We start from the raw sequence: 27695 nt of genomic DNA, 5'->3' as shown, positions 1-27695 counted from the left end.
ATGTTGCTTTATCTTGTTTGTTTATTTTAGGCAACACTGGTATTCAAAGGCTGTTTCCTGGGCTCAGTGCTCAGGGAGGTTCCTGGCTGTGCTCAGGAACTATGCCTCCTACTTGCAAAGTATGTGCTTAGCCTATTAAACCCCAGCAGCTAGCTTTCTTTTTTCTTTTCTTTAATATAAATTTTTTATTTAAGCATCATGATTACAAACATGCTTGTAGTTGGACATCAGTCATAAAGAAAATACCCCCCTTCATCAGTGCAAAATTCCCACCATCAATTCCCCCCACCCACCCCGCCTGTATTCTCGACAGGCATTCTACTTCTCTCATTCTTTAACATTGTCATGCTAGTTATTAGTGTAGTTATTTCCCTAAAAGAGTTTACCTTACCACTCTTTGTGAGCCGGTCCTTCCGGCCCTTCCAGCCCTTAACTCTATTGTCTCTGGGCCTTATTACAGAAATGTCTTTAATTTTTCTTAAAATCCATAGATGAGTGAGACTATTCTGTGTCAAACTCTCTTCCTCTGACTTATTTCACTCAGCATAATAGATTCCATGTACATCCATGTATAGGAAAATTTCATGATCTTTCCTGATGGCTGCATAATATTCCATTGTGTATATTTTTCTTTTTTTTTTTCTTTTTTTTCTTTTTGAGTCACACCCCGCAGTGCTCAGGGGTTACTCCTGGTTCTACACTCAGAGATCACTCCTGGCAGGCTCGGGGACCATATGGGATGCCAGGATTTGAACTACTAACCTTCTGCATGCAAGGCAAATGCCTTATCTCCATGCTATCTCTTTAGCCATTCATCTGTTGAAGGGCATCTTGGTTGTTTCCAGAGTCTGGCTATTGTAAATAGTTCTGCAATAAATATAGGTGTGAGGAAGAGATTTTTGTATTGTATTCTTCTGTTCCTAGGGTACCATATTTGCTGGCGTATAAGACGGCCCCCTAATTTTACAGTTAAAACATAGGCTTAGGCCTATATTCGCTATATCAGACAGAACATTCCTGTGCTGCAACTGTATGTACCATAGTGAGTCAATCACAACAAGCAAAGGTTCAAAGGTTCTACTGTAATAGACTTCCTCTCTGACTCTGGCCCATCTGAGCAGGCTTGTGACAGTGTAGATTTGGGTCCAGACATAGTCTAATTTGCATGCATCAAAAGCCTGCTTGGATTGGCTGAGTTAGAGAGGTGGTCCGAGCAGCCTTGCAGTGCAGGATCGAGTTGGAAAATTTGTTTTGTGGCAATATCTAGATGATTTTCTTTTAGCGGCATGTCAAGACGTTTTTTAGGATATACTCGACGTATAAGACGACTCCCGATTTTCGGTTGACTTTTTTTTTTTTTTCATTTCAAAAGTCGTCTTATACACCGGCAAATACGGTATATCCCTAGGAGTGGAATAGCTGGATCATTTGGGAAATCATTTTTCAGTTTGTTGAGGAATCTCCATATTGTTTTCCATAAAGGCTGGACTAGATGGCATTCCCACCAGCAGTGAATAAGAGTTCCTTTCTCTCCACATTCGCGCCAGTACTGATTGTTCTTGTTCATTGTGATGTGTGCCAGTCTCTGTGGTGTGAGATGCTACCTCATTGTAATTTTGATTTGCATCTCCCTGATGATTAGTGATGTGGAGCATTTATTCGTGTTTTTTTTTTTTTTTTTTTTTTTTTTTTTGCCATTTGTATTTCTTTTTTTGAGGAAATGTCTGTTCATTTCTTTTCCCCATTTTTTGATGGGGTTATATGTTTTTTACTTATTAAGTTCTGTCAGCACCTTGTATATTTTTGATATTAGCCCCTTGTCTGATGGGTATTGGGTGAATAGTTTCTCCCATTCTGTGGTAGGCTTTTGTATCTTGGGCACTATTTTCTTTGAGGTGCAGAAGCTTCTCAGCTTAATATAGTTCCATTTGTTTATCTCTGTTTCCACTTGTTTGGAGAGTGCTGTTTCCTCCTTGAAGATGCCTTTAGTCTTAGTGTCATATAGTGTTTTACCTACGTGTTGTTCTATATACCTTATGGTTTCAGGCCTGATATTAATGCTTTCTTACATGTAGGAAGATTGCCTCAAAGGCAGAGTGTTTCCTTTAGATATTCCTGTTCTTAAATAATCGGATAAAAGGTCTTAGAGCAGAAATGCATCTTCTACAGAGGACACAGATGTGGATGGAGAGTTGAACTTGGCCATTTGAACTCTTGACTAAATCTTATGTGTGTTTCTTGCAGCCACCAGAGGACATTTGTATTAGAAGTCATGGGCCGGCACTGTGGGTAAGATCCTTATATTGACTTGTTTATTCTTTGAACTTGTAATAACCCTTCCCTAGAGAATCCAGAGATGTCTCCTTGAACAGGCTGGGGGGAATACATGATCTTCTGGGTGTGCCTTCCTTCTCAGTCTCCACTCCTCCTCCCTTATACATTGCAGAATCATGTGTATAAATTTGTTTGTGCACAAGTACAGGTGAACATTAGTAGAATATACTCTTGACAGGCAGATATTGAATGGCTTCTTATTCTCTTTCAAGTATAAAACAAAGGACTCTTAGACCCTTCAGCTACTGTAAAGACTAAAGGAACTTGTTGGGTATGGGTGAAACTGTGATGCTTAGCATCCTGGGTGATTTCTTCTGATTCTCTTTTTAGCTACCTGGCTCTTGTCACCTCTCTCTCCTGTGGAGCAGACTGGGTTTTTATTCCTGAATGTCCACCAGATGACGACTGGGAGGAACATCTTTGTCGTCGACTCAGCGAGGTACTTTTTCCCCTTTCCACTTAGTCTTCTATGGTCAGAGTGATAGTGGAGTGAGTAGTGTACTTACCTTGTACTTGGCCAAAGTAGGCTCACTTCCCTGCACCATATATGGTCCCTTGAGCATTGCTAGAATGATCCCTGAGCACAGAAAAAGGAGTAAGCCCTGAGCACTGCTGCATATATTCCCCACTCCATTTTCTTTCCCCCAAAACAATAATAACATAAACTTTCACCCAGTTGACTGATGACAATTTTCTGCCCTTCAGTTTAATTTCACTGACTTTATTTCTCTTCCTTTTGATTAGACAAGGACCCGTGGTTCTCGTCTCAACATCATCATTGTGGCTGAGGGTGCCATTGACAAAAATGGGAAGCCAATCACCTCAGAAGACATCAAGAACGTTAGTATGAATGAAGCCAGAGAAGCCTTTGTAACTATTCCCAATCATAAGCCCCACTGCTTAGTGATTTCTGAGTTTTCCTTTAGTTCTCTAAAGGTCCCTTCTGTATTTTTCTGCATCAAAAAAAGCATTACAGGATAAGAGATAGCCATCCTATGGTTTATCTGAGTCTCTGTTCGTTCTCTTTTGAAGTGTCTGTGTGTTTCCCTCACTGAGTCCCTTTCTTGTTATTTTCAGCTGGTGGTAAAGCGGCTGGGATATGACACACGGGTCACTGTCCTGGGACATGTTCAGCGCGGTGGGACTCCATCAGCTTTTGACCGAATCTTGGTAAGTCATGGGACTCTGTGCCCATTGCTTCTTTGAACCTTCAACTTGCCGTCCTTCCCTGGAAGGGCTGCACTTCATCAAGACATTGACTTAAACCATTGTTTGTGCCACCTTGCTACTCGCCTCTGAACTGCTATGACCCTTGGCCCAATTTTATCCCTTTGAGTTAACTTGAATGGAAAAAAATGTTGGGAATATTATCCTAAAGGTGGGCCTAATAGTTTCCTAAAGCTTTGAGTATTAATAAAATGACCAAGATCTAACCTGAGACACTATAGTTTGAATCCTTTTATCCTACTTTCATTGGAAAGGAGCAGCAATAAATATTCTTCTTGTTTTATCAATAAGAAGGGAATAAGAAGACAAAATTGTGCTCTTGATCACTAAAGAAGAGATGATTCGCTGCAGCCAGCTAGGCTCCTTAGAGTAATGATCACAAAAAGACACACTCACACACACACACACACACACACACACACACACACAAATTCATCAAGCTTTAGCGGGTATTTGGATAGGAAATAAAAACTAAGTTCTTGGCTGCAGTCAGATGTAGATCTCAATCCTGTGACTTGGAAATGGTTTTTTGCATTCTGGCTTTCCAGGCCAAGGGAGGTCTGAATCAGACTCTTTGTTCCCTGGACTCCCGCAGGGTAGCAGGATGGGTGTGGAAGCAGTGATGGCTCTTTTGGAGGGGACTCCAGACACCCCAGCCTGTGTGGTGAGCCTCTCTGGTAACCAGGCTGTACGTCTGCCCCTTATGGAGTGTGTCCAAGTGGTAAGTACTGACACTGGCCTCAATCTCCTGGTTTTTTTTGGTTTTTGGGCCTCACCCGTTTGACGCTCAGGGGTTACTCCTGGCTATGCGCTCAGAAGTCGCTCCTGGCTTGGGGGACCATATGGGACGCGGGGGGGGGGGGGATCGAACCGCGGTTCGTCCTAGGCTAGCGCTGGCAAGGCAGACAGCTTACCTCTAGCGCCACCGCACCGGCCCTCAATCTCCCTTTTTATCCTGAAGCCCAAGCACCTATTTGTTGAAGTGGAAATTTCAGGGCATGAGACCAATTTCCATTTGTGTTGTGATGGAGGCAGATAGAAAGGAACATGGTGTAGGAAGAGACACCTAGTGGGGAAAAATGTACTTTGTTATAACTATATTTTCTTTAAGTCTTGGTTTATTGTCTTGTAAAATGTTCCTAAAGAACATACTTTATTACATTAATAAGACCTACTTTAGATGCCAGAGAGATAGCATGGAGGTAGGGCGTTTGCCTTGCATGCAGAAAGACGGTGGTTTGAATCCCGGTGTCCCATATGGTCCCCTGGGGCTTGCTGGGAGCAATTTCTGAGCATAGAGCCAGGAGTGACCCCTGAGCGCTGCCAAGTGTGACCCAAAAAACAACAAAAAACAAAACAAAACAAAACAAAAAGAAAAACACAGGACACTGAAAACAAAAACAAAAAAGACCTACTTTCTCATTATATATTTCTGTAAATGCTTTCAGCATTATTGGAAGAGAAATGCAATAATTTTATTAAATTTTATTTAAAGCAGGGAAAATACTATTAAGAACTGATGAAGGGGCTGGAGCAATAGCACAGTGGGTAGGCCTTGCACATGACTGACGGGGGACCAACCTGGTTTTGATCCCTGACATCCCATATGGTCCCCCAAGTCTACCAGGAGTGATTGATTCCTGAGCACAGAACCAGGAGTAACCCCTGAGCGACACCAGGTGTTGCCCCAAAACAAAGAAACGAAAAACAACAACAACAACAACAACAAAAAACAAACAAAAGAACTGATGGAAACTTTATACCTCTTCATTTATTCCTTAATCATGCTTCTCTGAACATGAAGTTACTAATACTTTGAGGATTACTCGGCTGTAGAGAAGATAGGCAAGTGGTTATATGCAGTACTTGAAAATGTGGAGAATTTAGAAAATGTTGCCTGTTATTTAAGAATAATCACTTCATTGATTACTTAGTGATTTCTGAGTGCACATTGTTTATTTTTATTTATTTATTTTTGGTTTTGACGCCACATCTGGTGGCACTCTGGTAATTCCTGACTCTATCTCTATGCTCAGAAATCCCTCCTGGCAGGCTTGGGGAACCATATTGGATGTTGGGGATCAAACCCGGATCAGCCTCATGCAAGGCAATTTCCTTCCCCACTCTACTACCTCTCCGGCACCCACACTGAGTGAATATTGTGGCTTTGGAGCTCAGGAGTTTGTTCTGAATTCCACAGCTGACTACCCATCTCCTGGCCTATTGGTAGATTTGGAAGTTCCAATGACTTACAGGTCAAACTCCAGCCTTGCTTAGAATTACATTTCTAAAAGCCTGGTAACTAAAGCACTGACTCCCAACAGAAATCAGCTGGGAAACACATGCCACTGCTTAGCCTTTCTTCCTAACTGGCTTCTCTGTAGGATCATCGTCATTTACTCTGTAGTGTGGAGGCTTCTTAGTGGCCGATACTTGAGTGCAGCCTGGATGCGGATGCTATTTTTGTTGTATGGCTATTCCATTCTACCCAGATTCTACTCAGAAAAACATTGAGTCAGCCTTTTGTTTTTTTCACACCTTACTCGAGAAGTTGAGGGAAACAGCAATACTTTTCCTTTTGTGAAAGTTTTGGGAGCGTGTAAAAGAGGGGGTTGAAGGCCAGTGAGATCTAGTCAGAAACTTGGAGATGAACAGAGTCCTGCCACAGGGTAGATTTTGTTCCCTTCAGAAACCTGGAGTCATGACTTTTGCTCTGTTCCCCCCTCAGACCAAAGATGTTACCAAGGCCATGGACGAGAAGAAATTTGAGGAAGCCATGAAACTGAGAGGCCGGTGAGAAAAAGACTAGACACTTCTCGATATAGAACTCATATATGCTGGAATGAAGCCAAAATTCTTGCTATTTCCACATCGAAAATTTGAGTTTCAACCCCTTGCTCTTCTTGGAGAACAAACTCTATAAAATCATTTGTTGTCCAACACATTTAACCATGAGGTGCCCCTGAGGTTTGGTTCACTTTTCCTAGAAATCCTTCATTATGTGCTATTTCTGAGGGAACCCCAGCTAAGGAAGTTTCTTCTTGGCAAGGTTTGATCTCTTGTGCCTAGTACAGTGCCTGAGAGGAGACTGCTTTGGAGGGTTTGAGGACCCTTCTGCTGTCCCTCCTCAGCATTCCTGCTCAGCCCTAATTATATCCTTAGAGTTATCCTATGGAACTTTATGGTGGGAGCAAAACTTCAGACCAGATCCCTTTAAATGCCAACCATCAAAAACGGCCCAAGCCACTTGTCTCTTTACTTTGTACAGGAGCTTCATGAACAACTGGGAGGTATACAAGCTTCTGGCTCACGTCAGACCTCCAGTATCTAAGGTACTAGCGAGTTGCTGCCTTTCCTGACACTCTACTTCTCCCAGCCTTTATGTAGTGGTCTAAGTCTCTATTCCATAGAGCTTTGTCTGTTTTGTTCACCCAGTCTCATCCTCTGAGGTCCTGACCCTAAGATAATTTCATCTTTGCCACCCCAGCTACTGTCTGATGTTTATAGTTTCCTCTGGTTATCTTGAACCTAAGGCCTAGATCGAATTCAGGGCTAGATAAAAGTATTTAAAGAATGGGAAAGAGGGGGCCGGAGAGATAACAAGTGGTAAGGTGTTTGCCTTAGGTGCAGAAGGACGGTGGTTCAAATCCCGGCACCCCATATAGTCCCCCGAACCTGCCAGGAGCGATTTCTGAGCATAGAGCCAGGAGTAACCCCTGAGCACTGCCGGGTGTGACCCCTCCCCACCCCCCAAAAAAAAAGAATGGAAAAGAGGGGAAGAGGCATTTTCCTTTGGGAAAATGTGGGAATACTCGAGCGTTGTTAAGCTACTTCCTTTATAGGAGTATACAGTATAGTATATATCAGAAGTATTTGTATTTCTTTTTTTTTTTTGGTTTATTTGGGCCACACCCGGTGACGCTCAGGGGTTCCTCCTGGCTATGCACTCAGAAATCGATTCTGGCTTGGAGGATCATATGGGATGCCAGGGGACCGAATCATGGTTCGTCCTAGGCTAGCGCTTGCAAGGCAGAGCCTTACCTCTAGTGCCACTGCTCCGGCCCTGTATTTGTATATTTTACTAAGGATACAGGAGATTCATGTTTGTGATAAGCGCCAGTACTGTGTAGATTTAACAAGCTTTTAAAATAGATTCTGAGGTACATGGTCCAAGAATCATACTTTGGGAGATTTCAATTTGGAATTCTCTTGTTCATTATATAATGAACTGGGACTGGGTTTATATTTTGATTTGTGATAAGGAATCTTACTTCCACTCTATGAAGGAACAACTATGCTGGCTTTCCTTGGGAGAAACTGTGCTATGCTGAGCCTAGAACTGTTGAGGGGCCCAAACTTCAGCTCTCCTCCCCTCTGGGGTCTCTGTCCTCCTCTTTCCTGGCTTCCTTCTTTACAGGGTTCTTCACATACAGTGGCTGTGATGAATGTGGGGGCCCCCGCCGCGGGAATGAATGCTGCTGTCCGCTCAACTGTGAGAATCGGTCTCATCCAGGGCAACCGAGTACTGGTGGTGCATGACGGCTTCGAGGGCCTGGCCAAGGGGCAGGTATGAGACCTACATGGAAGGCACAAGAGCAGTTTTCCTGGGGCTAAGGAGCAGTGAAGGGAAATCAAATCGTAGGGTGACCTTTCCATTTTCTTTCCTTGCCAGCCCCTTGTTGCTTTGTCCTTTCTCTCAGGGGTCAATCAAAAAGAGATTAAGACGTTGAAGCTGACAGGAACCACTTTGCAGCATGTCTTAGTTCTGTATTCTGAAAGTTGGGATAGTGCCTGGCAGAATAGTGCTTACTAGTGGTGAACGTGCAGTACATAGCTAGGAAAGACCCTCAGTGAGGTGGGTGAAACTGATGCTTCAAGTTCCTCTCGAAATCAGGAGTGGTTGAGGGGGTAGAAGGCAGTAAATGGCATCATTCCACACGCGCTCTCCGGTGCTTTCGCTACCAGACTTAATACATGTGATTGTTGCCTCTAGATCGAGGAGGCCGGCTGGAGCTATGTTGGGGGCTGGACTGGCCAAGGTGGCTCTAAACTTGGGACTAAAAGGTCAGTGGCTCTGCAGGACACCTCCTTCTCATTCCCTAAAGTTTTTGCTTGGACTGTGGCATCAGCTTGCTTTGGTCTGCTTTGACCCTGTGAGTCCTCTGCCGCTTTCTTATTGTAAACTCAGTGGGGGCAGACAGGCCCATGTCTTGGAGCAGCTCTAACAACTTTAGAGCCCGGTGTGTATCCTTGGACAAGAGGGGGGAGAGGTGGGATAGGGACAGGGGCACAAACCAAGAAGTTAAAATTGCCTTTGAACTCTTTTTTCAAGCTTCATTTTGCTGTCTCCTCCCTAAAGTCCATGACAGCATCACCCGTCCCTGACCACCCGCAACCGTCTGTCTCTCTTTATCTAGGACTCTGCCCAAGAAGAACATAGAGCAGATCAGTGCTAACATCACCAAGTTCAACATTCAGGGCCTTATCATCATTGGGGGCTTCGAGGTGAGTGCTCTATCATCGCTCCTCTCGCCCTCCAGCTTTCCTTGTTCTCCTCTCATTCCCGCCCCTGCTGCTTTCTTATCAGGCTTACACAGGCGGTTTGGAACTGATGGAGGGCAGGAAGCAGTTCGACGAGCTCTGCATCCCCTTTGTGGTCATTCCTGCTACCGTGTCCAACAACGTTCCTGGCTCAGACTTTAGCATTGGGGCTGACACCGCTCTCAATACTATCTGCACGGTGAGAGCCCCACCACTTCCCATTAGTAACCTGAATGAGGAACTGGAACATAAGCAAGAGTTTTTACATACCAACCAAATGACGTTTGAAAAATGTTTCTTTAAGTCCAGAGATTTAGAGACTATTTCATCATCAGGATAGTATTTCTTCTTCCTTTCTATTAGTCCTGAAATCTAGAAGTGCATCTATACTCTGTATACTGACTATTTTCCTGAATCAACAGAATAACTAGGTGTTAATTCCTTCTGCAGAAAAGGGTTTTTCGGGGGCCGGAGAGATAGTATGGAGGTAGAGCATTTGCCTTGCATGCAGAAGGACAGTGGTTCGAATCCTGGCATCCCATGTGGTCCCTGAGCCTGCCAGGGGCGATTTCTGAGCACAGAGCCAGGAGGAACCCCTGAGCGCTATTGAGTGTGACCTCCACCTCCCGCCCTCAATAAATCAATAAATAAGCTTTCTATGACCATAGGGCTCTGAGATCCCGGCTCACCGAGGACATTGGCTTATCCACTCCTGAAGGTGCCCTACCGCCACCTCTCAATAAAATGCTTTGATCTGAAAAATATAAATATAAAACTAAATAAATAAAAAAAAGAAAAGGAAAGGGTTTTTTGGTGCGGGTGGCAAAGTCCCCACTTTACCTCAAAACAAGGATTTGGTAAGATGTGTGACCCTCGTAGGCCTGGGCAGTTGACAAAGGGACATGGAAGAACCAGAATCAGATCCCTGCCCCTGTTGTTGAACTGTGGTCCCCTTGTCTTTCCAGACCTGTGACCGCATCAAGCAGTCGGCTGCAGGCACCAAGCGTCGGGTATTCATCATTGAGACGATGGGTGGCTACTGTGGCTACCTTGCCACCATGGCAGGATTGGCTGCTGGTGCTGATGCTGCTTACATTTTTGAGGAGCCCTTCACCATTCGAGACCTGCAGGTAGGTAAACACCTAGAGCCTACTAGGTAGCTTTCCCCGCCCCAATGTCCCGACTTTGCCCCACTGTGACCTGAGTTGTGAGAGCTCAAAGCAAAGAGGTGGTTGGTCTTCAAAATTCTAGAAAGAGCAGCAAGCAGGTATTCTGCAATATAAGCTTCCATGTGTGGATATAACTCCTGGAGCACTTGAAGGATGGCATTTTGCCGAGCCATTTACGACTAGACATAGTTCAAGGAACCAATTACTGGCTAGGAACCAACACTTTTCCATGTCCCCATTCCTCCTGGAAAGTGTTGGTGGGGAAGAAATCTATGCAGTTAGAGCTTACTGTTTAAGAGTTTACGGTTTATTTTCAGGCAAATGTTGAACATCTGGTGCAAAAGATGAAGACTACTGTGAAAAGGGGCTTGGTGTTAAGGTACTCGCCATTGGTTTATTCCTAAGTGAAGAGAAATAATAGCCAGCTTTTGGCTCTCGCCCACAGAATGGACCCATACTTGGGACACCTTAATCAATCGATGGCCCAGAGGGAAAGAACATCTAGTTCATGGGAAGAGACAGAAAGGAGGGGAAAAGCCTTGAAAGGCAGAAGCGGGTAGAGAGACGAGGAAACAGCCCAAGTCACAGGCTTTTTTGATCTCCCCTGGCAGGAATGAGAAGTGCAATGAGAACTATACCACAGACTTCATTTTCAATCTGTACTCTGAAGAGGGGAAGGGCATTTTTGACAGCAGGAAGAATGTGCTTGGCCATATGCAGCAGGTAAGGAAGGTGCCCTGGTCCTGCTCTCCACCGCCAGTTGACCGTAGCGTCAAATAGCGCAGAGATTTCTACAGGCACTGCTGGAATTTTAGTGCCTCAGGACGTATGGGCTTGTACACTTAGAGAATCACAAATCTTTACCCATATGGGTAATAGGACAGAGGCTGGAGGAAGGCACACTAGGGACGTGGTAGAAGGAAGCTGACACTGGTGGAGGGTTTAGTGTTGGAATGGTTTTTGCACGAAACCTTGCCATTATCAATATTGTAAAGTATGGTGCCTAAAATTAATAAAAAAAGTTGTTTAAAAGGTAGAGTCCTTAAGAGATTATGTAGTCCTCTTCATTTAAGGCAACATTGGTTATTTTATTGCTGTTATGACTATTATTGTTTTTGCTTTTATTTTTGCTTTGGGGCATATCTGATGTACTTTGGAGCTACTCCCAGCTTGGAGCTTAGGGTCGCTCCTGACTGTGGTTTGGGGACCACATGGTTTTAGGTACTGAACGTAGGCCATGCAAAGCATGCGCTCAGCCCTCTGAGCATTCTCGCTGACTCTAGGACAGCATTTGTTAACATCAGTACAGTTGCAATTTGAGGCTGAAAAGTTCTTGTTGTGTTTAACTGTCTATGCATATGGATTCCCTGATACCTACTAGATGCTAGTGACCCTTCTCTCCTGAGTTGTAACATCTTTTTTTTTTTTTTTTTTTTTTTTTTTTTTGGGTTTTTGGGCCACACCCGATAACGCTCAGGGGTTACTCCTAGCTATGTGCTCAGAAGTTGCTCCTGGCTTGGGGGACCATATGGGACACCGGGGGATCGAACTGCGGTCCATCCAAGGCTAGCACAGGCAAGGCAGGCACCTTACCTTTAGTGCCACCGCCCGGCCCGAGTTGTAACATCTTAAAAATGTTCCCAGATCTTGTCATATGTTCCACCAGTGAAAAAATAATCCCAGGAGAGAACCACTGGTTCAGATGAAGAAAATAAGATCCAGAGAGAAGAAACTTTTCAGATCATCCAAGTTTGAGAGCCAGAATGGGTGTGTCCTGATGCCCTTCTCACCACACTTGCTTATCATAAAGCACATGTTGAACGAGTGCAGGCGCTATGCTGCTGTTCAGCTTCATCTCCACCAACTAGGGATTTCAAGGCAAAGAAAATTATCACCCTGACTCAATCCCCATTGAAGTAGGCTTCATTCAGATGGTAGTGGGGGCCAGAGGCTTCTTACATCCCAAACACGCCCAGCACTGACCTTCCACCTTTTTTGGTGGGGGAGGGTTGGGCCACACCCAGTGACGTTCAGGGGTTACTCTTGGCTCTGTGCTCAGAAATTGCTCCTGGCATGGGGGACCATATGGGATGCTGGGGGATCAACCACGGTCCGTCCTAGGTCAGCATGTGCAAAGCAAACGCCCTTCCACTTGCGCCACCACTCCAGCTCCTGACTTTCCACCTTTTACAATCATAAATGAATTCCCAGAAGTTTGAGTTATAAACCCCTGCAGAATGAAGAACTATTTCTGGAGCACAAAGTATGAAGAATTATTTCCCATTTTCCCTGCCTTCCCACTTTTCCACCTACTTGTTCTATTTTATTCTGAGATGCTATCAAGAGCATCTCGATTGGACCATAAGACGTAACTGTAGGGCCAGAATGAAAAGGGCGGGTAGGGCGTTTGCACACAGCTGACCTTGGTTCTATACCCAGCATCCTATATGGACCCACCGAACCTGCCAGGAATAATTTCTGAATGTAGAGCCAGGAGTAACTCCTGAGCCCAAAAACAAACAAAAAAGAGAAATACTTGTACATCACTGATGATGGCGATGGACAAAAGCTGAAGAGAGGCAAAGAACTGACCCAGAGGCCACTAGCATGAAAGCCAAATGAAAGGATATGGCAGCTATGGAACTAGTGGAAACAATTGTGAGATTAGTTTTCTATAACTAATTACATTTATTGGTGGTAAATGGCCAACCCTGCTGGGTCACCCTGATTCTCCACATATTAAAGCATTTCCTTTCACAGACTTGGCAGTAAGCCAGGGGCTATTCTTTTTCTTCCCTCTGTATTGAGATAGTACTGCCACTTCATTAATGTCCTTCCCTCTGTATTTCTCATTTGTTTTTTTGCCACATTCAGCAGTGCTCACCGCATATTACTTCTGCCTCTGTGCTTAGAGATCACTCCTGGTGGGGTTGGGGGCCATATGTGGTGCTGGGGAATAGAACCCTGGTCAGCTGCCTGCAAGGCAAGTACCTACGGTACTATTGCTCTGGCCCTTTCCTTGTAATTTTTGTGATTTATATTGCAGGGTGGGAGTCCAACTCCATTTGACAGGAACTTTGCCACTAAGATGGGTGCCAAGGCTATGAACTGGATGTCCGGGAAAATCAAAGAAAGTTACCGTAATGGTAGGTGGGGAAGAGGGTGAGCTGCACCTCTCTAGAGGCTACTGCTCCAGCCCAGAAGCTGATCGAGCATTCCTTGTTGTAGGGCGTATCTTTGCCAATACTCCAGACTCTGGCTGTGTTCTGGGGATGCGTAAACGAGCCCTGGTCTTTCAACCAGTGACTGAGCTGAAGGATCAGACAGATTTTGAGTGAGTATGCTGACTTTCTGGAGGGGTTCTAAATTCTTCTTGACTTGTTCATTGTCTCCAATGAGTAATACTTGTTCGGTTAAGTCTTGGCATTGACCTACCTTTCCCTAATGCCTGTGCCCAAATCCAGCCCCTACTGTGACAGAAGTTAATCAGGGCACTAAAATACACCCTCATCATCCCTTTCCAGGCACCGCATTCCCAAGGAACAGTGGTGGCTGAAGCTGAGGCCCATCCTAAAAATCCTAGCCAAGTATGAGATTGACTTGGATACCTCCGAACATGCCCACCTGGAACATATCAACCGGAAGCGGTCTGGAGAAGTGCCTGTCTGAACACTCTGGAGTGAAGGGAATGGACTGTTCAAGATCAGCTCACTGCCCAACAGATCCAAGCCCATGTATTCTCAAGTGTGTTGGCTCATTTATTTCCACTAAGTTTCCTTTAATTCTGTAGCTGCAGCCGTGATCAGCTCTGTCATGTGGCAGTGCGTGAAAGCTCCTTTTAGGTTAAATTTGTCACGACCTCTACCCCAGCTTCATCTGTCACACGAGACTGGGCTTCTCTAGTGCTACTGCTAGATTTCAGTAACTCGGTTAGTTTTTCCTAAAAGTAAGCTTTATTTATTTCTTTGTGATAACGAAGTCTTGATTCTCCCTGACTACAGTGACAAATGATAACCACACTAATAAATGCCAACTGGTCACTGTGCTTTTGATTCTCATGTTAATGGTTTTCATGAGTGGAAAGTGCTGCTACCAGCCCCAAGTGCCAGATGCTGCCCAGACAGGACATGCGGGAAAAGAAGCCCATCTGACCATCTGCTTCTTTCTCTCTGCATATTAGGTTATTTCTCTGCAGCATCTTTCGGCTCAATACAAAAAGTCCTAGGACACAGTAGACTGGCTTGTCTTTATACTAGTCCCACTTGCATCCTCTACGGCCAATTGTGTTTGACCTCTTGATCATCATTAAACCTAACTAGCCAGAATTGCTTTCTTCCCATCATTCCATGATCTCTATTTCTGACTGAGCGCTCATCTCAATTTTTCTTCTATACTTTATACTCTATGAAAGTGGAAATATTTTCTTTTATGTAAAAAACCTGTTTTTGTTTTATTTTGTTTTGGGGCCACACCGAGCAGTGTCGAGGGCCCACTCCTAGAGGTGCCTAGGGAACCACATGGCATACTGGGAAATCTGGGTCTGCTGTGTGAAAGGCAAGCACCTGAACCACTGTACGATGCCTGGCTTCAAGACATTTATTTCCATTTTGAAAGCCTGGGAACTAGAGCTACCAGGTCTTAAACCTAGTGTGGCGGGTACATTGAAATACTGCTTGGGAGAGTTGACACTATTTCAATTTGTTTTCTGTTCCATAACAATAGCTCTTTTTCCTAATTATCCAACTGTTCATGCAATGCAATGGGACCCTATCTGATTGGATGCCTTGCGAGTGCCAGGTTTCAGATTAGCTTCTAACAACTAGATCCCGACTTCTGGCACAAGCATACACATTCATCTCAGCCTCAGTTGGAGTTTACTGACTTGCTTGATGAAGCAGAAAAGAGGCTTCAAGTTTGGGATTAGCTTTAGGACATCACTTTTTCTGGCTGTGCAAGGAATTATTACTATAATCTGGAAATTATCCTAAATTATGATGGAGAAAGCTAGTCAGTCTTGGATTATGCCAGCCAAATAAATGCTCTTTGTACAGTTTAGGAGAAATAAGTTCATAAGTCTCAAATACTTTTATTCAATTCTTTTTTTTTTTTGTTTTGTTTTGTTTTTTTTGGCCACACCCATTTGATGCTCAGGGGTTACTCCTGGCTAAGCGCTCAGAAATTGCCCCTGACTTCGGGGGACCATATGGGATGCCGGGGGATTGAACCGCTGTCCTTCCTTGGCTAGCACTTGCAAGGCACCTTACCTCTAGCGCCACCTCGCCGGCCCCTTTATTCAATTCTTAACATAGCTTGTGAGAGAGTATTCTTTGCCCCATTTCAGATATGAGGACACTACGGCTAATGTGGAAAAAGTAGGAAAAGCAGAAATTAGCAAACTTGCTTTTAGAACTATTTATTTCTATTTTTAAAAGTGAGCAAAAACACCAACATCAAAGGGCAAGAGGAAACACACTTTCCAAATTCGCTGTCAGCAGATTCTTTTTAAAATATATTTCCTAGTCAATTTTTTGGAAAAGACTTCAAATTTGCATATAGATCACTTAAGAGCAATAACAACTTGATCTAATTTAAGAACATGAAAAGGAAGAGTATTTTTGTGTTCACTAAAACTAATCTTTTGGGTAAGCAGGCCATCTCAAAAGAAGCTCATTAAATGCTTTTCTCCCTCTCCCCAACTCCACCCTCTTTACCATGCATATAAATCAGTGAAAACAAAGATTCCAAAATAACTGAAAGAAACGTAACTCCAAACTCTTAGCAAAATGAACTTACCATAAGTAATGAAGATGACACCTGGGAAAAAGACAGCCCAGACTATCTGTCTTATCTAGCACACATCTTCAATATGCAATACAAGAAATGTATTGCATTATGAAGAGAAGTAACTATATCAGAAGTTCTAAATATGTGTAGTCTCAGGGCTGCTTCAAACCTATCTCTAAGGAAAACAGCAAGACGATTGCTCTCTTTTTGAAATTGTCGAGTGACTGCTGTAACCCTCGGGCACACCCATGGAAAAGAGGGGATTACCATGATGTGTGGCGCTAGAGTCAGTCCAATTTTGAAAGCGCACCTTTGAGGGGTAGGGGCTCCCTCTTTGGGCTGCAACTACTAACTGGATTCTCCCATTTTCTCACAGATCAATTAAAATGCTTGTAGAGGGAGTGTTCCGAAATGTTACTCATGTCTCCAAAGGAAAACCAAACTCACATTTTCAAAGTATTTCATTTTCCTAGAGAAATTTAGCTGCACTACTGACATTTTCCCCGAAGGGGAAGAGGAGGAAATGGGGAGGAACCTATTCCTTTGCAGGATACAATATAAAAAGCAATCAACAGAAAACCAAAGTGAGGGATTTCTTTTGTTTGGTTGCTTGGTTTGGGGAGGAGAGATGGTGCGGTGGGTACGGTTGTGATGTGTTGAATGTAAACCATTCGAGAACATCCACGTTTCTGGTTTTCCAAGACGGAGATGGGACTCAGGGGACCCTCACTGAGAGCTGATGGCACGAGCGTCCTTCCAGGCTATTCTAGAAGCAGCAGGTACTCCTTCAGAGAGGCTGGCAGTGGAAGGCCCTTCACTGCGTCTGGCAGGTACTGGAGGCCCAGGCTCCGGCGCACAGCATAGCGGGACAGTGTCTTTAGGGTCCCTGGGACCGAGCACAGGACAGTCAGTTTCTCACAGAGCTGCTGGTCTCTGGCCACTTCTCGGGGCATGATGCCATTTTTCCTTAAGTCGAAGTGTCCCACGGCTCTGTGGAGGAGCTCGAAGCAAGAGTCCTCCTTCTCTGTTCCCAGTCCCCTGACGAGTAGAGCTACCAAGCGGGAGATGGGCGTCTGGCCTTTCAGGTTGATGACCTTGGCCTCTGCACCATAGTCCAGGAGGACACTGACGCTCTCCAGGTTCCCCTTCATGGCGGCCCAGCTGAGCGGGGTGTCGTTGTTGTAATCCCGGGCGTTGACAGAGGCTCCGCTCTCCAGGAGGGCCCGCACACACTCGGCGTTGTTCTTAAAGGCTGCCCAGTGCAGTGGGGTATCCCGGTTGCCATCCAGGGCGTTGGGGTTCGCTCCATACTCCAGCAGGACTTCCACACAGGCCTCATCTTTCTCAGCGGCATAGTGGAGGGCCGTGCGATTGTAGCCGTCCAGGGCATTGACCTGGAAAGAGGCAGGAATACGTTCTAGCAAACAGACTGTTGCGCAGAAGACGGAAGGAGAATGCAGCCTACCTACGCTTCATCGCTACCTTTCTGTGGGATGTTTTTAAAAGGAATCTGAGCAGTTTCCAGGGAATATACTGGAGATGCGACAAGAGATTAGGACAAAACAGGAAAATAACTCCCCCGAAAACCCATCTTCTAGTTTGTGCATTGACTAGCTGGTGTGTATTATTTAGGTTTTTGATACGGTATACACTAACTCACAGAGAAAGGTAAAGGAGAAGATGGGGGCCAAGAATTCATCCAGCAGGCAGGACACTTGCCTCGCATGTAACTGATGTGGATTCAATTCCCAGCACCCCAGATGATCCCATGTGCCTGCCTCAAGTGGTCCACGAGTACAGAATCAGGAGTAAACCTTTGCATGCGGCTGGCTGAGTTTGATCCCTGGCACCCCAGGTGGGCCTCGAGCCTGCCCCAGATGATCTATACTACAGAACCAGGAGTAATCCCTGAGCACTGCCAGGTGTGGCCCCAAACAAACAAGATGAAGTCAATGTGTTGGTAACTACCCTGAAAGACGTTTAATGGAAAGCAACTCGAATGTGCTAGCAAGGATAAAGGTTATCTGATTCCAGATCACTCTGTCTCCAGTGGCTAGTAGCAACTAGACTGAAAATAATGAAGTCAAAACCTCTAGCTTTGCTGTTTTCTTTAATCAAATACCGGAACTCAAACTGTTAATACAGGTCAATTTGTTAAACAGTTTAATAATAACATACAGGGGCTGGTGAGGTGGTGCTAGAGGTAAGGTGTCTGCCTTGCAAGTGCTAGCCAAGAAGGACCGCGGTTAGATCCCCGGGCGTCCATTTATGGTCCCCCCAAACCAGGGGCAATTTCTGAGCGCTTAGCCAGGAGTAACCCCTGAGCATCAAACGGGTGTGGCCCGAAAAACCAAAAAAACAAAAACAAAAACAAAAAACAACCCCACAAAACAATAACATATAACCCTCGGACCAACTACAGGTCAGTTTGTTACCAAAAAAAAAAAAAAAGCTGTGTGCTCACACCAGGAGAACATGGAAGAAAATACATAGAAGAGGTATCAATTTGTAACTGCTGGAAATACAGTTGCTAAAAATTGGAACCATCTATTCCCGAAACTTCAAAATCCAAAGTTACAAATAGCTTATCTTCCCCTAGAAAGTGCAGTAAAGAAAAGTGAAAATATTTAACTGATTTTAACCATATATTGTGTTCAGAGAGTCCCAAATTTATTTGGTCTATTGCTGGCATTATAGTAAAAGAAAATCACTCCGCCCCACGTCCCTGGAAATCTAATTTTCTTTAAGCAAACAGAAACACCATTTGTAGCTAAGGCTACTAACACCCCTCCCCTGGATTCCAGTGCCCCCCCCCCCCTTACTCCGGGCAGTAGGAAACACTGATTTAGTTAAAAACTTCCAGGAGGGGTCGGAGAGACAGCACAGCGGGTAGGTCATTTGCCTTGCAAGCGACACAACCTGGGTTCAATCCTTGGCATCCTATATGGTCCCCTGAGCGCCGCCAGGAGTAATTTCTGAGCACAGAGCCAGGAATAATCTGCGTACCACAAACTTCCAGGATATTTCACTTTCATCAATGAAAGTGGTCATTGGATTTCTTCAGAGTCATTCACAAAAGCTATGGAATAGATAATGACAAGTAGAGAACAACACAGCTGGGTGGAGAGGGTTTCATGCTGGTGCCTAAAGATTGACTAGTGTATTTGGGGATGGCACACAATGTCTGTTTCAAATGAGCAACTTAGTACTTGCCTTAGTACTTTGAAAGCTGCTCACTAATCACAAAAACTGTAAACTTATTTAGCCATTTAGTATTATCTCTGAGTCCTGCAAGAACTGTACAGCTTTACGGGGGGAAAAAATACCATTATCATTTTACAGATAAGGAAACAGGCAAAGAGAAGTTAAGTAACTTGTTTAAGGTTCACAAAGCTGGGAAAGACAGCTGGAATTCAAATCCATGAACTCTGACTCTAGCATCTACTGTTTAAATCCTTTATAAAACTATGTTGTGTCCTGGTCATACCAATATGTATTTTTGTATTCTGATATATAGAGAAAATAGGTATAAGCTATAATAAAATAGGTAAATTTTCTTTTGTTTTGGGCCATACCTGGCAGCACTCAGGGGTCACTCCTGGCTCTGCACTCAGAAGTCATTTCTGGCAGGTTTGGGGGCCATATGGGATGCTGGGATTTGAATCACCGTCCGTCCTGTGTTGGCTGCTGTGCTATTGCTCTGGCCCCCAAATAGGTCAATTTTGAGGGGAATTTTCTTTCTTTTTTGGTTTTTGGGTCACACTCAGCAGTGCTCAGGGCTTACTCCTGGTTCTATACTCAGGGATCATCCCTGGCAGGGTTCGGAGAACAAACAGGATGCTAGGAATCTAATCTGATCAGCCACATACAAGGCAAATGTTTACTCACTGAGTAGCATAGCCTTGGAAGCTATTCCTTAATGTTTTTTTGCTAACCAGTTTCATGTGGTTTAGATCAGTGGTTTTCAACCATTTTATTTATTTATTTATTTATTTATTTATTTATTTATTTATTTATTTGGGGGGGGGTTTGGGCTACACTTGATGACGCTCAGGGGTTACTCCTGGCTATGCGCTCAGAAATCACTCCCAGGCCCGGAGAGATAGCACAGCGGCGTTTGCCTTGCAAGCAGCCGATCCAGAACCAAAGGTGATTGGTTAGAATCCCAGTGTCCCATAGGGTCCCCCGTGCCTCCCAGGAGCTATTTCTGAGCAGACAGCCAGGAGTAACCCCTGAGCACTGCCGGGTGTGGCCCAAAAACCAAAAAAAAAAAAAAAAAATCACTCCCAGCTCCAGGGATCATATGGGATGCTGGGGGAGAACCGAGGTCCGTCCTAGGCTAGTGCAGGCAAGGCAGACGCCTTACCCCTTGTGCCACTGCTCCGGCCCCGGTTTTCAACCTTTATATACCTGCTGATGAATACCAGTCTGCAGACTGGTGGCTGAAAATTACCGGTTAAAAAAAAATACTTTTTTTTGTGGAGTGGCAGGAAATTTCTGTGCACTGGCACAGGTTGGAGGACCAGTGGCTAGAACTGCTAGTTTAGATTTAATCACAGTTCCTGGGCCTCTTCCTTTCTACTTCCTGGACCGTGAACAGGTAGTGACAGAATTAACTAGAAATAACAAACAGTTCCAGAAGGAGGGCTGGAAGAGTGAGGATGAGAGAGAGAGTTCCCTCTTTGGGAGCTGTGGACAGCTTGGAAGAACAGCCAAGGATGAAATCCTTAGAATCACTGATTATTAACCACAACAATTTGCTTCAATATAGGCTAGGCCAGTGTTACCATGTGACAGAAAGTGGGAAGAGATGAGACAAGCTCTAAGAAAATATGAAGCTCATGTTTTATATAATGATGTCAAGTTTTTGAAAATAACCAAAACATTACCTCAGCTCCTTTTTCCAGGAGTAACTCCACACAGTCAGCGTCTGAGACCATGCAGGCACAATGCAGGGGCTTCAGTGTCCCATGAGTACAATTCACATCTGCTCCCTAGGGCAGAAGGAAACGTTAGTCAGTGTGCTCAGATCTGGCTCCTGAAGGAGAATGGCAGTCGGAACTTGAGTCGGGAGAAGAGGGTTCTGACTCCAACTATACTATAAACAGTTTCCTCACTTCCTTTTCTTTTAAACTCTATTGATTGATTGATTGATTGATTGGTTGATTGGTTTCTGGGCCACAACCAGCTGCGCTCTAGGATCACTCCTGGCTCTGCTCTCAGGAATCACCCCTGGCAGGCTGGGTACATATGCGATGCTGGGAATAGAACCGGGTCCCTCCCTGGTGGGCTGCATGCAAGGCAAATTCCCTACTGCTGTGCCATCTCTCATCTCCCAGTTTCTATTCTTATTAATCAAATAATATAATGCAAATATATTAACCAAGAGATTACACTGAAGATGAATGAAAGGAATAATTCACTATTGAGATCAAGTTCTGAATTTCTCTACAAGGTAACTTGCCAGATGGTCATGTGGATATTGCTGGGGACAAAAACATGTATAAAAGCAGTGGGATCCTCAAACAGGAAAGCTGGAGAAGCAATCCAGGTTTATGTTTTTATTTTCATTTGGGTCACACCTAGAGATGCCTAGGAGTTAGTCATGCTCTTCTGGGCTGTGCTTGGGTGACCGTATGGGATGCCAGTGATTGAAGTCAGATCCCCCATGTGCAAAGTGCCCTACCCAATGTACTAGCTCTCTGGCCCAGGAATCCACTTTCTGTGGTCACCAGGTGCTGAAGCAATAAGGAAACCAAGTCTGAATCAGGAGAATTGGTATATTTTTTTTGCCATCCAGGAGGCGAACATCATGAATAGAATAGTAAGAGCGTCCTAACATCAGTTTGCTAGTAAACATCTTCAAGTAGCCTCTTTGCATCAGCATTCTCTGTCACCTGGTCCCTGTTGGTGCTATTTCAATCTGATAAAGGAGACAGAGATGGCAGGACCAAAGTCACTGAATGACTAAGCCCAGAGCTAGAATTAGAACGTGACAAAGTTTCTACTGCTGAGTCTTCTGATACCATATGACTTTTTTTTCACCTCACAGCTTGCCACAGAATATTCTGGGATTGAGGGGCCTGCAACAGTTCTCAGGCATTACTGCTGGCTCTGCACTCAAAAACCACTCCTTGCAAACTTGGGGAACTATATGGGACGCTGGGAATCAAACCTGGGTCAGCCGCGTGCAAGGCAAGCACCCTACCTGCTGTGCTATCACTCTGCCATGCCACAGAACTCAAGCAGCTCAGAACCAAAGGCTATTCATAAGGATTCCAAAGTTGCTAAAAGAATATATAGAAGTAACAACTGGATGATGGGAAAAACTGTCTAGTAACTTCAACAGTAATAATATACAGAAAAAAGAATCAACTTCTAAGATACTATTATTTCTTTTCTTCCTTCCTTCCTTCCTTCCTTCCTTCCTTCCTTCCTTCCTTCCTTCCTTCCTTCCTTCCTTCCTTCCTTCCTTCCTTCCTTCCTTCCTTCCTTCCTTCCTCCCTCCCTCCCTCCCTCCCTCCCTCCCTCCCTCCCTCCCTCCTTCCTTCCTTCCTTCCTTCCTTCCTTCCTTCCTTCCTTCCTTCCTTCCTTCCTTCCTTCCTTCCTTCCTTCTCTCTCTCTCTCTCCCCCCCTTCCTCCCTCCCTCCCTCCCTCCCTCCCTCCTTTCTTTCTTTCTTTTTTTTTTTTTTTTTTGGTGTTTTGGGCCGCACCTGTTTGATGCTCAGGGGTTACTTCTGGCTAAGCGCTCAGAAATTGCCCCTGGCTTGGGGGGGACCATATGGGACACCGGAGGATTGAACCATGGTCCGCCACTTCTCCGGCTCCTAAGATATTATTATTTCTACATAGAATTACTAAATAGCAGTGACTAGTATCAGTTAATGTATTTTCTTTTCTTTTTTTTTTTTTGATTATTTTTTTTTGGAGGGGGGCATCATACCCTACAGCGCTCAGGGGTTACTCCTGGCTCTACACTCAGAAATTGCTCCTGGCAGGCACAGGGGACCATATGGGATGCCCCAATTCAAACCACCATCTTTCCTAGATAGTCTGTATGCAAGGCAAACACCCTACCGCTGTGCTATCTCTCTGGCCCCTAATGTATTCTCTTAAGTAAAAAATTAACATATGTTTTAGGAGTCAACATTACGTACAGAACTAGAAGTTCTATTAAGTTCTTTTAAGATGAGAGGCAACTATTCTACTATAATAAACCACAATGATACAAAACCACTTCTGCTTTATTCACTTCCTTCCTCCATTAGTAAACATGTGAAACCTTTTGAGTTTCCTGGATCCCATATATACTATGTCTAAATAGATTTTTACAAAGAACATGAGCATGGAATTATCTAGAATATATTTCCTAAAGAGAAATATCAGATACACAAAGGGAAAGAGAAGCAAAACAGAGGCAAATATATAATTTAAAAAACGTGTTTGTTTTTGGGCCACACCCAGAGGTGCTTAGGGGTTACACCTGGCTAAGAAGACCATATAGGATGCTAAAGATGGAACCCAGGTCAGCCACATGCAAGGCTAACGCCCCACCTGCTGTGCTGTCGCTCTGGCCCAGGCAAAATATAACTTAATGGTTAGGTCAGTGCATTTCTGAGCTGAGCCAGAAGTGCAAATATGTACTTTAGAATTCTTCAAAACTATTTCCACTTTCCTCAATATTTCCACCTCTCAAGAGAATGCACATCAACAGAAGCACACTCACCCCTCTGATGAGATCCTCTACATTATCGTGTGGGAAGGAACGAATGGCAGCGATCGTCCGGATCAAGCGCTCTGAGAGAGAGTATTTGCTCTGAATGCTCTGCATAATATACCACATACTGGAACTCATCAAGACTCAGAGTCTCTTCACATGCTCCAAATTGCCTGAAACAAAGACATTTTGGGCAGACATAATTAGCACTGAGAATTCTTGACCTACAGTTAGAAGTTCTCTGTGGACGTCAGGGAAATCAGTGATTAATATCTAAATTATGTAATTAAGAGCAAATTCGTTATAGTCTGTTTTAGGGATTTGGGCCAAGCAAGATGCAAAAGCTCTGACCCACAGAAGCCGTTTCTACTCTCTGACCTTGTCTAGGAAAATATTTCCTCAAGAATCCCAAGGTAGTTTGCATAGTCTATAGACAAGACTGGGTAAAATAAAAAAGAATAAAGCAATTTTTTTATAAGAGCCACATCCAGTGTTTTGAGTGCTGAGGGAGGATACGACATTCAATGCTGGGAACTGGACTTGGTGTCTTGCACAAGTTAGGCACCTGAGTTGTCTCTCTAGTCCCCATATGAATTTTCTAAGGGCTGAGGATGCACAACAGTCTTTTCCTCTTTTGAATTTTGTGGTCTTCATTCTCAGTACTGTCTTTAGGTTATTTGTTACAATTGAGCTTGCAGTATATTTTTGTTCATACTTTTTTCCCATCTAAATTTTAATCAGCTATAAGCCAAAGTCCTTGACTTCTACTTATTTTGCACAAATAACAAAGAACAACAGCCAAAGAATATCACATAGGTGGATATTTAGTAAATATTGACTGCTTGTCTAAAGGTGATGGAAGCCATTTTCTCCTCAAAAATGAGTGAAAAAAGTGGGGCCAGAGCAATAGCACAGTAGGTAGGGCATTTGCCTTGCATGTGTCCAACTTGAGTAAGGTTCGATCCCTGGCATCCCACATGGTCCCATGAGCCTGCCAGGAATGACTCCTAAGCACTGCCGGGTGTGGCCTCCCTCCCAAAACAAACAAAGAAATCCAACCAAAAATAAAATAAAACCATCAAAATAAAAAATAAAAAGAGGAAAATGAGCTATGAAAAAAATTAATAAATAAAATAAAAAATAAAAAGAGGAAAAAGTAATGGCAAAGTATCTGTGAAATAGTTTTAAATGTATCTAGAAAAGGAGACAATGGAACTTATTCCAGGTCTACTGTAAGGAGGGAATACAAAAGAATAATTATACTATAATCACCTATTAACATTTGAAAAAAAAAAAGTTCACATCCAGGACATTTGTTTTAAGTTGCAGACAAATAGGCAGAGTTAAGAGTGTAAAATGAAAGTTAAAAACCTGGCTGTTCATCATGACAACGGAGAAATAGCTTTAGGTAAATATATACTGAAACAACAACATGGCAGAATTTAGGATGATGAAGAACATAGAGCAAAATGCTTAAACTGAAATCATAAAAATTTTGACTGAATTCATCAGCAATAGATTAGCTGATGATTAATTCTGCCAAAAATAAGATGAAGTATTTCTATTAAAAATAGGAATGAACAAACTATAGTAAGCTGTACCAGCACTCTAGGTATAAGTGTTCTTGAAAATATGGTCTTATTCGAGTAGAATCAAGAGGCCCAAACTATAACAAGCTACATACAAAAAGGACCTGTTACACTGGCAGTCTAGGTGGGCTAAAGGTGGATGTATGGAAACTGTGGTGGAGGGAGGTCGACAGTAAACAGTGTTGTTTCCAACAGTGATTCGCACAAGGAAGATTCTTTTTTTTTTCTTCTTTCTTTCTTTCTATTCTTATATATATATATATATTTTTTTTGCAGTTAAAATTTCAACGTTATTTATTTCTTAATTATCTTTATTTAAACACCGTGATTACAAACATGATTGCAGTCATGTAAAGACAAAGAAGATTCTTAATAAATATTTTTAACCATTATAAGTTAATCACGAAGACTCTGAAACATACTAAAGACGCAGTATTTAAACACAACATACACACCATATAATTACTAAGAGAACAATGCTGGTTATTTTGGTCATTACACACGAAGTATATTTTGCTTTTAAGCTTGGAATACCCCCCTTTACATTATGTAGTATACTATAAACTATAAACTGGGTTTATACTATAAACTTGGTTTAAGAAACATACAGTGCCAGTTAAGAGAATGCAAGTTTCAAAATCCAACTGCTATGTATGAATGACTCAAAGGAGGTCCTGTCCCCTATTTTATCATCAATAAGCTTGGACATATAGCTTGCGCGTCTATCTGAAAACAAAAACGAAAAAGAAAAAGCAGAGATGCGTGTTGCATGGGAGCAAGAATGCAGTTAGGAGGTTGAGCACCGTTTCTGGGCCTCAGCAGTCTAAACACTGCATCCAATTGGGAGGGACACTCAGTGCTAAGCTCCTCGGGGGAAGCCTGACACTTTGGGGAGACCTGGACAACGAGTCAAGAAAGGTCAGGGCTGTGCAAACTCCACTCTACCTGCAAGTGCCCAGCCCCTGAAGTGTTCCACGGCCCGACCCCAACCCCAAGGCCTCGCTCCTCGCTGGAGAGGAGAACCTGGCTCTGGATTGAGATCTAGGCAGCACCAGAGTGGGGAGTGGTGGGAGGCAGTCTCGCAGCAGCGACGGGAAGACAACAGGGCTCCCAACAGCTGAGGTGCACACTGGGGGGTCCTGCCTTCTGCAGGCGGTGGGGAGCCCCACCAGAAGCGCCCCCATCCGCTCCCTCACCTGCTGACAGCAGCCACAATGTGGCCCCGGCTAAGGGGGTGCGCGGCCTCGGGCGGCCCTTTCCAGCTCGCAGCGGCCCTAACGCCGAGGAGGCCGCCCGCTCCGAGCCCGGGAGCGCCGCGGAGGACCGACGCCCGGCCCGATCGCCCCCGATCGCCCCCGCCCGCCGCACTCACCGAGTCGCAGGCCAGGCCGGTCCCGGAGCTGTCAAGGCGCGACCCGACCCGGAAGCACTCGAGCTCCGCGGGGGGGCGCCGCTGGGCCGGAGGCGGGGCGGAGGGCGCATGCGCGGCGCGTCTGGGTCCCGCTAGGCCGAGTTAACGGGCTCGTCGCGCACCCAGCCCGAGGCGTCGCGCAGGCGCAGTGGCGACTCCGGATCGCAGTTGGCTGGCTCTCGGGGCATGGCGGCTTCCGGACAATGGCTGCCGGCGGGCTTAGCTGGGCCACGCTTTCCTGGGGCGGGCTGGCTCTGCTCTGCGCCATCAGAGCTAACCCTTACGCTAACCCTACCCTCTCACCCTGACCCTACTCCCCAACCCTACCCCAAACCTTAACCCTGACCCTAATCCTGGCCCTAACCCCTAACCCAACCCCAACCCTAACCATGAACCCTAGCCCTCACCTGACCCCACCCCTGTCCCCAACCCTAATCCACCCTTACCTAGAGCAGGCTGGCCCTGTGCCCATCAGTACCCTAACACTAAGCCTAATTCTACACCCACTCTCCCCCTAATCCTAACCCTGACCCTAAACCCTAAGCCTACCCCTACCCACTAACCCTAACCCCAAACCCTAACCCTGACCCTAATCCCTAATCCTGACCCTAACCCCTACCCCTAATCCTAACCCTGACCCTAAACACCTAAGCCTACCCCTACCTGCTAACCCTAACCCCAAACCCAAACCCTGACCCTACCCCTACCCCTTAACCCTAACCCTGACTCCAACCCCTAACCCTGACCCCTAACCCTAATTCTACACATACCCCTAATCCTAACCCTGACCCTAACCCCTAAAGCTAACAATAATCTAAACCCTAACCCTAACCATTATCCTTAACCCCTAACCCAGACCCCGGGGGTATCTAATCCAACCATTAACCCTAACCCTTAACCCTGACCCCTAACCCTGACCATAA

General features: G+C 44.7%; 2 protein-coding genes across 2 annotated transcripts in view; one reads left to right on the top strand and one right to left on the bottom strand.

Annotated features, from left to right (window-relative positions):
* PFKM (phosphofructokinase, muscle) overlaps positions 1-14316 on the top strand; it is a 33469-nt gene extending 19153 nt beyond the window's left edge. The window contains exons 7-23 of the mRNA XM_049783205.1: positions 2245-2289; positions 2665-2773; positions 3079-3174; positions 3412-3504; positions 4157-4282; positions 6290-6354; positions 6830-6893; positions 7979-8128; positions 8555-8625; positions 8979-9066; positions 9149-9301; positions 10068-10232; positions 10589-10650; positions 10883-10994; positions 13318-13417; positions 13500-13605; positions 13796-14316. Coding sequence (XP_049639162.1) covers positions 2245-2289; positions 2665-2773; positions 3079-3174; positions 3412-3504; positions 4157-4282; positions 6290-6354; positions 6830-6893; positions 7979-8128; positions 8555-8625; positions 8979-9066; positions 9149-9301; positions 10068-10232; positions 10589-10650; positions 10883-10994; positions 13318-13417; positions 13500-13605; positions 13796-13940 — 1750 coding nt within the window. The 3' untranslated portion in view covers positions 13941-14316. The remainder of the gene's footprint in view (positions 1-2244; positions 2290-2664; positions 2774-3078; positions 3175-3411; positions 3505-4156; positions 4283-6289; positions 6355-6829; positions 6894-7978; positions 8129-8554; positions 8626-8978; positions 9067-9148; positions 9302-10067; positions 10233-10588; positions 10651-10882; positions 10995-13317; positions 13418-13499; positions 13606-13795) is intronic.
* Positions 14317-15668: 1352 nt separating this feature from the next.
* Positions 15669-26768, bottom strand: ASB8 (ankyrin repeat and SOCS box containing 8). Its single transcript, XM_049783233.1, has 4 exons — positions 26731-26768; positions 23782-23942; positions 20945-21049; positions 15669-17449 (listed from the first exon to the last, which is right to left on the bottom strand). Exons 2-4 carry the CDS (start codon positions 23908-23910, stop codon positions 16817-16819), a joined length of 867 nt encoding a protein of 288 aa, XP_049639190.1. The 5' UTR covers positions 23911-23942; positions 26731-26768; the 3' UTR covers positions 15669-16816.
* Between the last annotated feature and the right edge of the window lie 927 nt (positions 26769-27695).

The sequence above is a fragment of the Suncus etruscus genome, chromosome 11 (genome assembly GCF_024139225.1).
Source record: "Suncus etruscus isolate mSunEtr1 chromosome 11, mSunEtr1.pri.cur, whole genome shotgun sequence".
NCBI classification, from domain to species: domain Eukaryota; kingdom Metazoa; phylum Chordata; class Mammalia; order Eulipotyphla; family Soricidae; genus Suncus; species Suncus etruscus.
Note: the sequence above shows the minus strand (reverse complement) of the source record. Positions and strands in the feature narration are given on the sequence as shown.

Bases quoted from the DNA above. Each gene is read 5' to 3' on its own strand.
- ASB8 (XM_049783233.1), bottom strand. From the start codon at position 23,910: ATGAGTTCCAGTATGTGGTATATTATGCAGAGCATTCAGAGCAAATAC. The intron at 21,050-23,781 runs GTGAGTGTGCTT...CTTCTGCCCTAG, and splicing joins TAGAGGATCTCATCAGAGGG to GGAGCAGATGTGAATTGTAC. The intron at 17,450-20,944 runs GTAATGTTTTGG...GCCTCTTTCCAG, and splicing joins TCCTGGAAAAAGGAGCTGAG to GTCAATGCCCTGGACGGCTA.